Source organism: Mus caroli, chromosome 1 (genome assembly GCF_900094665.2).
Source record: "Mus caroli chromosome 1, CAROLI_EIJ_v1.1, whole genome shotgun sequence".
Taxonomy (NCBI): Eukaryota; Metazoa; Chordata; class Mammalia; order Rodentia; family Muridae; genus Mus; species Mus caroli.
In genome coordinates this window covers 7,307,945-7,322,437 of record NC_034570.1, presented here as the reverse complement: position 1 = coordinate 7,322,437, position 14,493 = coordinate 7,307,945, and the positions used below count along the sequence as shown (strand labels likewise).

The 14,493-nt window shown below is 39.8% G+C and overlaps 1 protein-coding gene across 4 annotated transcripts in view; it reads right to left on the bottom strand.

The window, feature by feature from the left end:
• The window catches only part of Prex2 (phosphatidylinositol-3,4,5-trisphosphate dependent Rac exchange factor 2), a 301,528-nt gene that overhangs the window by 61,398 nt on the left and 225,637 nt on the right, over positions 1 to 14,493 (bottom strand). For all 4 annotated transcript variants that reach the window (XM_029482876.1, XM_021163512.2, XM_029482881.1 and 1 more), the window contains one exon: positions 3,670 to 3,784. In XM_029482876.1, the coding sequence (XP_029338736.1) occupies positions 3,670 to 3,784 (115 nt within the window). The remainder of the gene's footprint in view (positions 1 to 3,669; positions 3,785 to 14,493) is intronic.

The window sequence follows — 14,493 nt, the reverse complement described above, 5'->3', positions numbered from 1 at the left end:
GTCTGCATAACATCTGTCCAGGATCTTCTGGCTTTCATAGTCTCTGGTGAAAAGTCTGGTGTAATTCTGATAGGCCTGCCTTTATATATGTTACTTGACCTTTTTCCCTTACTGCTTTTAATATTTTATCTTTATTTAGTGCATTTGTTGTTCTGATTATTATGTGTCGGGAGGAATTTCTTTTCAGAGTACTCTCTTCAGGTAAGCTCTCCTCTTGCAGGGAAGGTGCACAGAGGTCTGGCATTCAGACCTGCCTCCTGGCTGAAGATGAAGGCCTGAAACAGGGTCTGTCCCAGAAGATGTGTTGCCTCTGAAGTCTGTGCGTTCACCTGCACAGACTGGTCTCTGAGGGACCCAGGACACAAAAGGGCTCCCTCACCTGCTCTGGTGGTCAGAGCCCTCCCAGGTGGTCACCTCTCCTCTGTCGGGGAAGGTGCCAAGATGTCTGGAGCCCAAAACGGGAGTCTGTCCCAGAGGCTGTGTCTTCTGCAGTCTGCTTGCTCATCCTCCGCAGTCCGCGAGCTGATCTGAGTAGACTGGTCTCAGGAGTTTACTCTTTGTGACCTTACTATAAAGAAATGAGGAGCCCCCACCTCATACTCATGCTACATACACATGCATGACGCTACATTCATTATGCACAATATCCATTGTAATCACAAATCATAATTTTTTGTCAAGTTATTTATTGTGAGGCATTTGGTCACAGCATTACAAAAGTAGCCAATACTAGTAACACAATTCAACACATATGGGTGGAGAGCTCTTTTTATAAAAACCATTTTGATAAATATAAAAAGGGACACCAAAGCTAGCTAACAACTCCACTCAGAAGGTGGAATGATCTGGAAGCACAATACTGAGTCAGTAAATACAAGACTGGTGCTTTGAGAAAGAGTTAAGCACAATGCTTCAACAGTGGTCCATTTTTTAAAAGGAGAATGTGGATACATGCTCAAGGTTGTGTATTTTGTAGAAGTACTTCAATATTGCATCTAATTCAAAGGCAATCTAGGAATATTTTTCACAAGTTAGGAAGGCAAAATTCTACTCAGTAATAATCGTCCACAGGAAGATTTTCTCAAGACTGAATTTGAACTTCTTAAGCCGATGCTTCTTAGTCGGGGAACGAGAAACAAACTGATTATGAATTTAAGGTTAACATTTTCCTTTCCTATGGATGGAGTTAGTACAACATATACTTTTGAGAAACAGTGACATAGACAAGAAAACAAAATTGAAATAGGCTAAGACATTCCAAATCTGAATCGTTGGGACCTCAGAATACATTTGCTAGGGAAGACTATATAAGTAATTGAAAAAATTAGGGACTTCTTGGAAATGACAAACATTGGGACATTGGGTGAAGTAGAGAGCACTGGAGAAAGGACAGGTGTGTGAGACTAGGTAAGGCTAGTGTTACTAGAGGAAGGAAATCACCAGGACCAACACACACCCTCTGCTGGTCATTTTAGGCATTTAATTTTCAGAGTTCAGCCACATTCATGAAGGGTAAAGGAAACAGCTGCAATAGAATCATCTTTTTAGTTATTAAGACTCAGGCTAGAACAAAATAAATTGTCCTTTAAAAATAAATATTATGCAAAATAAGCTAGACTCATACAGATAGATACCACAGCACCTTATTAGACTATAAAAATTCATCTTTCTGGTACCCCCACCCCCATGTGTATGTGTGTGTGTATGTTTGTGTGTGTGTCTGTGTGTGTGTGTGATCATGAAATTATAAGGAGGATCATAAGATGGAAGGAAGAGATGTCAAGAGAGGGAAAACATAGTTTAGTAATGGAATCCAGGAGACATGTATATAAAAGAGAGAACTATTGATCTGAGAGGAAGGGGTTAATCAGATAACAGCAGGGAGAAAGGGCATTGAAGGAGAACGATGAGGGAGAGTGTATACTATGGAATATATATGTATACACATATACATATTTAATATATCATATATAAAAGTAAAGTATTTTATAATAGTATTTCCATATACATATGAATATATGTAGATATATAAATTATACATAAATACTATAACAAAATACATTTTTATGCTAACTTTAAAGGAATAAAAAAGGATGGTCTAATCTCTCAAGTAATTTTAATAGTGATCTGTCAAACAGCTCACTCATGAGAGAAGAATATATGCTAGTTGTTGTTGAAAATAAAATCTTATAAGGTACAATCCTCACTTTCACTGGCTATGGTTAATTTTTCTTGCCTTTGAATTATCAAGGAAATTCACAGTTCCCTTTTAAGGGTCTTAGTCTTGCTAATAAAAGACTTAAAATGGGTACAGAAGGAATTTTGAGAATCATTCTATTACAGTCTCCAAGGGAAAAAATAAAATAAAACAGGCAAGCTGCAAATCTCAGAAGCTGAAGACAGGAGGAAGCTAGTTAAGTAGAAGAAAACGCTCCTCCATTTTGAGTTTGGGTCCAACAGAGTCTTCATATTTACCAGAGCAGTTGCATGGTATAAGGCGAGGGCACAAGGTCGCCTTCAGACAAAATCCTGAGCAAGCTTAGGTTTTTGACTAGGATCCAAGACAGGGAGAAAAGGAGAAGGAGAGGGAGAGGGAGGGGGAGGGAGGAGGAGGGGGAGAGAGAGAGGGAGAAAGAAGGGAGAAAGGGAGAAAGGGGGAGGGGGAGAAAGGGAGAAAGGGAGAGGGAGAGGGAGAGGAAGAAAAGTTACACTTTTAGAAATGTTAGAATTCCAAAAGAGGCAGGCAGGCAGGCTTAGCAGTGTGGCATGGGGCAGGAAGGAACTTCGGGCACAGCCCAGTACATCATCTCAGTGAGGCAAGGATTCCTCCCATCTCCTTAGCATATATTCAGTTGAGGTGTCCTCCTGGTCAGGTGATTGACAGCCCTAGCTGCAGGGGACAGTCCTATGTGATGCTCTAATCATAGGGGAGATGAGAAGGTCAACTCTCTACTCAGGAATCAGGCTCCATTCTTTTTTTCAGCAGGAAGTAGCTTTCCCTTAAAGAGACTCCAAAAATCCCTGATACCTCTACTTTTCCATATATTATTTTAAATCTTAAAAAGAGGGAAGCTGACATTTCCTTTCATTGTATTACTGGAGAAATAAGCTCTAAAATTAACCATGATGAAAGAGTCTATCTTCCATGGCTTCCAAGTCTGCTAATATCTGGAATAACTGCACAGTAACTGTGTAGGAAGAAAGTGATAATTAAATTCAAATATCATTTACTTGGATGCAAATACATTTCTTCCAATCCCAAGCACATGGCTGTCATGTCTTCATATGGAGCCTTTTTTCTCTGCATGTGAGGAGCTAGATGTTTAACAGTACAGGAAGTACTGTACTTTCCTTGCAGTTCAATGACCCTTGCTGTAGCTGGCACTATAAGATACAGTATTTCCCCTGGAAACAATTTGCTATACCTTAATTGCAACCCTTTATTTTCTCCAGATATCAACACCACATATTCCAAACCTCTTTTTCTTAATAATATCATGAGACATGGCCAGAAGGGTATTTGAGACATTAAACATTATATTATCAAAGGGAATATCATCAATAATCTAAGCTAATAAAAATGTTCACATCTTCAAAATATGGCCAAAGCATATGGTCTAATATAAAATGAAAAGCTAAGCTAAGTCAACAATGGAGGGGGCTGCATACCTGAGCTTCTGATTGTACTGTTTGACCTTTTCCAGGGAGGCTGTGTTTATTTGTGCTTGAAACTCTTCCACAGAGATGTTGTCTCTATAGCAATATCCTTCCATACTCTCCAATGCTGTGAAACAAGTAAACAGTTTATATGCCATCCTATAACTTAGTCTATGTGCATCTCTTCTAATGTCACTAAGTCTCAATAATACATTAAAAGTGCTGAGTATGTAACTCCAGAAATGAATGAAAATGTGCCCTTTGCTCTCAAGATATACATCAAACAGTGAAAAACATGTTGTTGTTGTTGTTGTTGTTAAATAGGCAAAGGCAATTTCTGGTTTAAACTGTTCTCTATTTTTAAAACATTCTGAATACAAGACCGTTCCAAAATATGCTGCTTGGCATGAGGTTTATATTTAGCTGGTTATTCTGAGAAACTGCAGACATAGGAAGTATTCTGAAAACAATGCAAAGCTGAGTCTTTTGTAAAACGAATTTATATCTAAAATGGGAGCCTACATTGTTGGGTGTACCAGTACAGGTACTTGGGGGTGGGTGTCTGCATTTGCATGCACAGCCTCTGTTCTGCACCATGAAGAAAAAGGGACAATATCGTAATAGCTTCTGATCTCTGCACAAGCCACTGAGATAAATTTATACAACAAGCTTTGTCCTTATTTTCCTCATGTCTTAGGGCTTCTATTCCTGTGACAAAAATACCATGACCAAAAAACAAATTGGGGAGGAAAACAAAAGGGTTTAAATAAACCCTTACACTTGCACATTGCTGTTCATCACTGAAGGATATCAGGACAGGAATTCAAACAGGGCTGGAACCTAGAGATAGGAGTTGACCCAGAGTCCATGGAGGGGTGCTGTTTACTGGCTTGTTCATCATGACTTGCTCAAACTTGCTTTCTTACAGAACTCAGGATGCCATCCATGGGTTGGTGGTCCTCCCGCATTGACCACTAATTGAGAAAATGCTTTACAGCTATATCTCATGTAGGCATTTCTTCAACTGAGGCTCTTTGCTCTCTAATGACACAAGCTTGTGTCAAGTTGACACACAAAACCAGCCAGTACACCTTGTCATTATTTATAATCGGTCCTTTCTCCCCATTTGTTTCCATGGACATGAGTACAACAGTTTTTCTTTTCACCATGGGATGCATTCCAGGCCTGCAGTAGATGCTGAAATGAGGGATTCTTCTGAAGCCTGTGTGGATTTTCACACCATATACATGCATACCCTATACTTCCTTACACCTACATATACTTTTATAATGCTTTTCCCATTTTCACAAAGCACTTGATTTTTTTTTTTAATGTTCTGTGGCTGTAACTACTGCAGCATGATAATAGAAGCACAAGGATTCTTTATCCTCACAATAGTATGGACAAAGGAGCTAGTCTTACTCTATATCATATTTCATCAACAATAACCTTTCCCCATTTATGCCTCCCTTCAGCATATCCCAATTGCCAACATGACTATTTTTACATGTTGCAGCAATTACTCACTAAAATCAGGGATACTTAAGAATGAGACCCTGTATAGTCAAGGACCTGATAAGTTAGGGCAACTTAGTGACTCATGGGTAAGTGGCTTATACAAGCTGTTCAAAGGATGATCTCTCATGCTCTGGTTAGATACACAACATCAAGTTATTCAGAATAGTGTGCAACTGAAACCATGAATCATTTATTTCTCCAAGTTGCCATGTAATGTTTTCAAATCACAGTTGCCAGCTGGTACACAAAATCACAAAAGTGAAACCACAGAGAAGACAGAGACTGTAGTTAAGCTGGGGTCAAAGCTGAACGACACTGTTCCTGGCCCAAGGCACTCCATTTTGTACATCTTCAGCTCTACTTTGCCTCATCAACTAATTTCCTATCATCCTCTTCGGTCATTATGTTAGATTCTAGAGATGATGGGACTGATTAAAAAGTGATCAAACTGCACTCAAGGAGCAACAAGCCTCAAGGTACAGGAGCCTCTGCAATGGAATCACTACCCCACCATTAGTTACTTTTCTGTAGTTGTAATATAAGACCCTGACAAAGAGTGACCTAGAGAAAAACTAGGCATTTTAGCTTCTAGTTCTGAAGGGGACAGAGATTTCCTACCATGACAACAGAAACATGAGGTAGGCCTGGCAGTCAGAAATCAGACTGATCACATTTGAACCCTCATACAGCAAGCAGACAAGGAGAACAGGAAGTGTGGTTGGGGAATAAAACCTCAAAGGAAGGCTACACCTAGTAACATACATCAGGCAGCAAGTTCTATTTCCGGTAGCAGTGGTCCTCAAACTTCCTAATATTGTGACCCTTTAATACAGTTCCTCAGGTTGTAAGGATCCCCCAAACATAACTTCATAACTCTAATTTCACTACTGTTATGAACTGTAAATAGTTTGAGGGTAGAGGTTTGTCAAAGGAGTCATGAATCATAGCATGTTCTTTAGGACCCACTGCTGTGCATAACTTTCCCCAACAGTGCCATGAACTGAAAAACATGTGTTCAAACACATGAGCCTATGTGTGACATTTTAAACCACAATACCTCCCAATTAAGGCACTTACCATGCTGAGTTATCCCCACATGGAAAGCAAAATATTCTTTTTATATAAATTCATCTCTATTAAAAACTGTATAATAGCAATGATAAAGGCGTAAGTACGCATGACCAAATGTAGCCTGTTGAGATGTCTGTAGGAACTGTTGTGCTAGCTAATATAGGAAATGAGGCCTGAAAGTCGGCAGCACTGTTCCCTGGGTTTGCATCATGAGTTGTATAAAAGAAAAGAAAGTGAGCCCAGCAGTAGGCGTGGACAGACTCACTTCCCTCTGCTCTCAACATGGGATGTGGCTAACCACTGCCAGTGCCTGCCCTGACTCCCTTCAATGAGTGTCTGGAACTTGGAACTGTGAGCTCCAAATCCATGCTTTGACTTCACCTTAACTTCACCAATGATGGGACTGTAAATGATCTTTCTTAAAGCTGCTTTTATCAGCACATTTATCATAGTAACAAATGAAACTAGAACACCATTGATTGTCATCGAGACACTTCAAGATTTTGTTCAATGAAGGGTAGAGGAACACTGAAGGGTAGAAACATGTGAAGCTGTAATTTCAGAAACCACCTAAATCTTCTATGTGACTATTCTGAAGACACGCATGGCTTTCTTGAAAAGCCCTCACCCATGTTTGCATATGCACACACCCTGCTCTAAGTTCCTCTCCTATTGCTGTGCATGCTTAAATCTATGCTAAACATCTCTTCTCAATACAATCCAATTTAGACTATTGGTATCACATGGGTAAAATTTCCAGAATATTAATCCTTAGTATGCCCCAATGGGTAGCATGGAGATGTAACTATGGTCGATGCCCACCTCACATTGATAACTTTTCTGATGACCAGGATGGGACAATCTCTGGGGAAGTATATCTGACTGCTCCTGAACAGTCTTACTCTACTCTCTTAGCTTGTTTATTACCTCGGTTTCTTTTCCTTGGAAAAAGTAAAACCCCATCCTTGATGCTCAAAGAATATAACTGGCTCTGAAGAGAGGTTTTCCCCCTAGAATTATCAATATACATTTCTGGCCCAGATAGAGCAGTCACTGCTATTTGTAGAGATATCATTGTAAAGTCTATTTACTAATGCCCAAAGCTATTTTCTATTCTCCAAGAGATTGGCCAGAGAATTTTTGAGGAGAAGTGACTTTGATGTGACACTAAGAAGAGTAAGCCTTGCTAGGCAGAACATTATAAAGCCTTAACCATACTGGGAATAGCTGTTTTTATGCAAACCATTCTCCAGACCTCTCTTGACCCTGGCCTACTAGAACACCATACTTTCTTATTTTAAATACTTTCTCTAAAGCCAGCACCCTCTTCCAGTGCTAGCTTGTTTTACAACTTTACCATTTCTCCTTATGATATTAGAGGCATATATAATATTAGAGAAAGCACTTCCAAAACTTTGTAAGGCAGCAGTTCTCAACCTGTAGATTGCAACCCCTTTGAAGGCCACATACTAGATAGCCTTCAAATCAGATACTTATAATTTATAACAGTAGCAAAATTACAATTAAGAAGTATCAACAAAATAATTTTATGGTTAGAGATCACCACGAGTGAAGAACTGTATTAAAAAGTGGCAGCATTAGGAAGGCTGAGAGCCACTGCTGTATGGCAAAAACCAACTGCACAGACTTGAATGTACTAATATTAGGACTGTTCCAAAGAAGCATAATAAGTCAATATGTAGTGAACATTTTCAAGGGTATACAAAGCAAAATTAACCACCCAAACTGTGGAGCTGCCCAGTGCCATTGATAGAATACCGGAAAGGTTGGTGAGATGGTTCAAGTAGGGAACATGCTGAAAATTTTATGTTATTTTCATTTTCTTCCCATCTTATTCCTTTAAGATACACAAGAGAAGACATCGAATATAGTTTAGCCTCATTATGAATTTTTTTTTAAATTGAGGAAATTTGGCCTAAAAAAGGCGTCACAGGAAAAATTTCATCTCCAAGGGCATCACTTCTTGCTGTTTGGCCCTGAAAATGAGAGAAGTTACTATAGTCTGTTTAACAAGTTTACTCTTTGACTTCCTTGTTACTCCTGGTCTGCTTGAGGCTCATCATTTGCCTTTGGAATGTAAATTTCCCATTTTTTTTTTATCATGAGCTGTTTGGAAAGTATAGATTATAGGTTAAGGATGGTTGTTGTCTTATGAAGAAAAATGGGATTAACAATCTAATTTAAAACTGACATTTGATAAATTTAAAGGATCGCTATAAATCACTTGGTCTCTACATTTATTTTTATATATAATTATACATATGTATACATTGTCCTTGTTGAATGAAAATGAGGGAATAACCACCCTAAGTAAGCAAGGCTGAGGAGAAGGTTGTAGATATGAGGGAGAGAACAGCCAGAGGCTTCTGAAAGGATTTAAATTGAACGTGGCCAGGAGAATAAACCAGGCCATGAAAGAAGTTGTGATGGATAGTGAGAGAAGAGTAGAAGAGAGACAGAATAGGAGAGAAGGCAAATGGAAGAAGAGAGGAGTCTAGAAGCGGAGGATCAAGAGAGCATGTGACCAAAATGGCCAAGCTATATAGGAAAAAAAAGCTGGGGATAAGAAGCAAAGCTCAGAGGCTGCAGAGATTTGGGGAAGGGGTAGGTATGGGGAGAAACATGCAGAGAGAAGTCAAGACTCTATAACAGATACCTTGGTCAAAGTCTACTTTTATGTGTTAATAGACACGTCAGTTAGCCATTTATTTATTCAAGAAGTTACACTCATTTGTGTTTGTAAACTTGTATACTGTTTTCTTGGCAGCAAGTTGGTTTCTAAGTACATGTTCACATAAGTTTTAAAAATTAAATCAGTGTAAATTATTGCACAGTGTAACTGGAGTTTTAAGGTAATGGTGCTGGCTCTGGCTTCCTAACAGGCTATGATTAGCCACCTGTCTCAATACATCTATTAAGGATATCAAGTGCTTGGGAAGGGATAAAGAAGTTGACATGATCAATGTGCCTGTGTTGGAGGGAACAAAGAGATCTATGTATCTCAAGCTCATCTTTGGGTGACTGACATGATCATTAGACTTAAGGGGGAAGACCAAAAGAATAAACAAGAACAATGGTTAATTGGGCAGTCTTGGGTAAGGTAATCTGTTGCCTGCTTGATGATATCTTGGTTCCAGTTCAAAAATATGCTCTGAAGAATTCCTCCCTGTTTGAAGTTGGTTTTCGAGAGATGGCTGCTCATGTTCCAGAGTGCAACCTCACCAGGATATGAGTGCCATCACCTGGAGGTCCTGCTCCACTCCATCGTTCCAAGGTTTGGGACCATGACTTACCCATGTGCCTTCAGCTTGGCAAGGGGGTGAAATAATCAGGCAGATATTGTTACATGATTAACATGCTTGCATACAGAGACAAGCAGGTGACCTGAGGGGAGGGGTGCCAGAAGGGGATGAAGGCAGAGATGCTGAACTTTTATCATGCCTCTGTTGCCTTGTGAACCTAAGAAAGAGGCTAATGCTCTTTTTAAAAGGCAGCTACTAAGTAGCTGCTATTATAAGAATCAAATCACTAGTTCATTTAAATGTGTCTGCAAAAGGAAGTAAAAATGACCCCAGGGCTGTTGAATGAAAAATAAGAAATAAAAAGGAAAACCAGGACTGTCCCTAGGTACGTATAAGAGAGACTAGGCAGAGGCAGGGACATATAGGAGAGTCCAGAATGGACATGACCCTGAGCCCTGTGAGGAGGTGGAGGGAGACTGGGCAGGGTAAGGAAAGGAGCCATAGACCAAACCAGGCAGCTTGGGCCAAGAGACTGGCATAGCTAAAATGGTCAACTTAAATAGGGGTCAGAGGAGTTGGGTTACTGAAACCAAGTCTTATACCTGGGCTGGAGAGTTCAGGGGAGAGCAAGGGGTGGGGGTGGGGGTGACTATACGAGGTAGAGACCAAGTACAATCTACTTTTATATGTTAATGGGCACAAAAATTAGGCATTTGTCCCAGGTTTGAGCCTTAACAGTAGCAAATTTGATCTGTGTTCTACAGGAGGCTTTATAGTAATTTAAGGATTTTTTTTTCATTTTGTTTTAAATAAGACAGAAAGGGGGCTATCAAGTAAGAAAAAGGAATAGAGAAAGTTATAGACACTATGAGAGTGTAATAGGTATAGTAGAATATAAAATAGATTTTGGTAAAGAATATTAATGAGAAAAGGCTTCTAGATTTAAATAAAAGAAAAGAAAAAGAAAAGTTCTGAAAGAAAAGAATTGTTCCAGAAGAAAGAGAGGAAAAAATGAAGATGAAGCATAAAGTTTAAGCCTGTCTCACAGGAAGGACTGAGTTACAAGACTGAATTTAAAAAAAATGAAAGTTTTTTATATCTATGATTATATGTATTATAATTAAAGGTATTTGGAAATTTTCCTAGGGTCAGTTTTGTTTGTTTGTTTGTTTGTCTGTTTTCTTCAAGACAGGGTTTCCCTATGTAGCCTTCGTTGTCCTGGAACTCACTGTGTAGACCACCAGGCTGGCCTCAAACTACAGAGATCTACTTGCCTCTACCTCCTAAGTGCTAGCTCTGGGATTAAAGGTATGCACCACTATGCCCAGCTCGGATTTTTTGCTTTCTGGACTTACTTCATCAGATAATCTGCTCCAGATTATTAAAGGGAACATTTACAAGGAAATAATAATAATATTAATAATAAGGCCAGTTTACCCAGTCTTCCCATTCAGACATGCATACATACATACATCANTTTTCAAATTTGACTTTTGAAGAACTGAACACAGCAGTTGTTGGTCTAAAAGGCCCAGGAACAAGCCCTGGTGATAGCCTTAACTCTGGGGAACAGTGAGTTTCCCATCAGAAAAGACTCCATGACTCTGAAAATCAGAGACTAAAGAGTACTCTGACAGATTTCCAGCTATGAGAAACTATGTACTGGAAGAAAGATTGTGTGAAACTGGGTCTTAAAGACTATGGGGCCAAAAAGGTCATCATCTCTGCCCCTTTTGCTAATGCCCCCATATTTGTGATAGGTGTGAAACACGAGACATATGACAACTCATTCAAGATTTTGAGCAATGAATCCTGCACAACCAACTGCTTAGTCCCCTGGCCAAGATCATCTATGACAACTTTGGCATCGTGGAAGGGCTCATGACCACGGCCCATGCCATCACTGCCACTCAGAAGACTGTGGATGGCCCCTCTGGAAAGATGTGGGGTGATGACTGTGGGGCTACCCAGAACATCATCCCTGCATCCACTGTTGCTGCCAAAACTTGGGGCAAGGCCAGCCCAGAGCTGAACAGGAAGCTCACTGGCATGGCCTTCCGTGTTCCTACCCACATTGTATCTGATATGCTGCCTGCAGAAACCTGCCTAGTATGATGATGTCAAAAAGGTGGTGAAGCATGTAACCGTAAGTCCACTAAAGGACATCCTAGATAGACTGAGGACCAGGTTGTCTCCTGCAATTTCAACAGCAACTCCCACTCTTCGATACTGTTGCTCTCAGCTCTGAGGGTGGTATGACAATGAATACAGCAAAAGTGTGGTGGACCTCATGCCTACATGGCCACCAAGGAGTAAGAAACCCTGGACACTTGATTCTGCTGAGACAGAGTAGGCTAGGCCTTAATATTCTGTTTCTCTAGGTCTGTCAGATGATCCTGGCCAGAAAGCTGAAGACGTTTTGAAGTAAAGGACTGTCCAGATGATCAGCAGTCTCTATAAATTGGCTAAGTTTTGGAAGATGTATTAGGCTTCCTACATATTTTCAGTTAATATCAGTCATTCTTGGATTTCTAACGAGGTTGAAGACTTATAGTCTCATAGCCAACCCAGGCTATTTACTTTGAAAGGAACAGATTTGAGAGGACATTTTTCAGATGGCAAACAATGTAGAGCCAGGATATAAGTCAGGTATAAAATTCTGAGACTTTTGAGTTAGGATAGATGACAGAGGTTGTAATTAATTGACCTGATGTACTGGGTGTTAAGTCTATCTTGTACTTTATAAATTACAAAATGGTAATAGTTGTGCTCCAATTTTATTTTGAGAGAAAGGTTCGTTGTTGCTGTTTAATTTAATTAGACAGGGTGATATGTCACAGGATTTTCCCCTGTCCAATTTCATTAGTGCAGATGAGGCCTGTGACTGGACAGAGAAAAGGGAGGCAGAGCTAAGAGTTCCAGAGTGTCTCAGAGTAGGAGGAGAAGCAAGGTGGCTGTGGACATGTACCTGCTTGACATTTTCCAGCCACAAGTAGCTATGATTTTACAAGGTTAGAAGTATTGGGTTAATGTTTTTATCATTATCAATTGGCTCTGAAACTTTTGTATTGGCATCTGGTAAATTGTGATATTATTGATATTTAAATCTGATTGGTTAATTAAGCATTAAGAGTCTTGATTCTACTGGGGTACTGGGTATTGTGATGTGATGGCTAACCATGGGGTGTGTGGTAGCAAGAAGAACTTGGCCTCCCCCACCCCCTTGCTGGAGAGACGGTGTGGGTGGAGAGTTGGTGGGCCAGCAGGAGTGCAGAAGCATGGTCTGACCCTGCAGAGAGTTGGGATGTGTGTGTGTGTGTATTTTCCACAACACATCTCCCAAAGTTTCCATTCCAGACCCCCATAATAACAGGAGGGGCCTAGGGAGCCCTCCTTACTCTCTTGAATACCATCAATAAAGTTTGCTGCACATTGTCCCCCCCCCAAAAAAAAAAACAAAACAAAACAAAAGAAAGACTAGGATGAAATGGCTGGAAACAAGAGTGTCCTACCTCAAAGGGAAGGGATTGCTCTTTACCCCTAATACTGGTTACTTTTGAGGACTGAAGCTGCTCAATCAACTACAGATAGCCACCAAGAAGCCTTGAATAAATAACTCTTGGCATGTCAGGTGTAAACTAAATTCTTCTTTCGTTTGTAAAACAGGAGCTTCCTTCTCGTCTTTATTTGATAAGTCTTTTCTCCATGCTCTTGTCATATCTGGGTGTTGATGAGAACCCCAAACTAAAATATCTAGTGTGCCTTTATCATGAACACTAGGAGATGTCATTTATTGCCAAGTTTTCATTTCTTCCTGGAGCTCTTGTCTTGTTCTTGTGAAGTGATGGTAAGCCTTCTGCAGGGCCTTTTGGTACCTTGCTGATCTCTACATGGCACTCTTTTTGGGTAGGTTTAAAGCCCAGTGGGAAATATGGATTAGTCCAAGGTCTAAAGCATTCTGTTAAACATCAATACTTCCCCCTTCAATAGAATCAAATATCTATACTTTGTAGCCTAATTTCCAAATGAAACTGCCTAGGTTAGTGCCCGTGAATTAAAGGATACTTTTCTTGGATGCATTACATCTTAGATAAGAGAATCTATCTTTGAATAGACTAATTCCCCATAGTGTAGCAACTGTTCAGTGCACATGTGCAGTGTTGTCACAGGGATTCAGAGATGGGCCTGACCTGTTTGAAAATACAATAGGTAAAATATTGAAATCCCCAATTTGAAAAAAAATAATGAGATACTTCAAAAAGAACAAAGATCCAGAAAGCTATAGATGGCAACAGTGAAGTAAGAATGAGATGGGTTTTTGATAAAGATGTTAAACAGAAGTAGTACTGTTCTAGATTTAAAAAAAAAATAGTTTTTCCCTGGATGGAAAAAGATTATTTCAAAGTATAAAGGAAAGCAAAGAAAGCAGAAAGCTTGAGTCTGCCTGACAGAAAGGGCTAAGTCACAAAAAGGTTAACAAAAGATGAAAATTAAAGAAAACAAGTATTTAGTTAAAAACAACTTCTAAGATTTTTTTGTAAAATATTGTATTTCTCAATAAATGGTTTAAATCTCTCCATAAAGGTGGAAATTTGGAGTCAACCTTAACTTTAGAACAACACACTCTGACCTCTAAAAGACAGATGCTCTGATGGTTTAACTAAGATAGCTCAGAGCCTCAGCAGTGTGTTTGGATCCTATGAAACTCAGTGTCTACACACTGGTCTCAGAGCTAAGCCGCTTGAGGCTACTCACCCCAGTCTCTGAAACCCTCTGACAGATGAACAAGTTACTGCTACCTGCACAAGCCTTGAGAATTCCCAATATAGAAGAAACCCATTGCTTTTCACATAGCATAAAAATAAAGCATAGCTGGGAGTTCAAAGGCTGAGGGCCATTCTCAGACTTGGAGCTCATTCATCTGATCAGATGGACTCTATAATATCTGGCAGGTCATGGCATTGACAAGCTGTAACAGCTACAG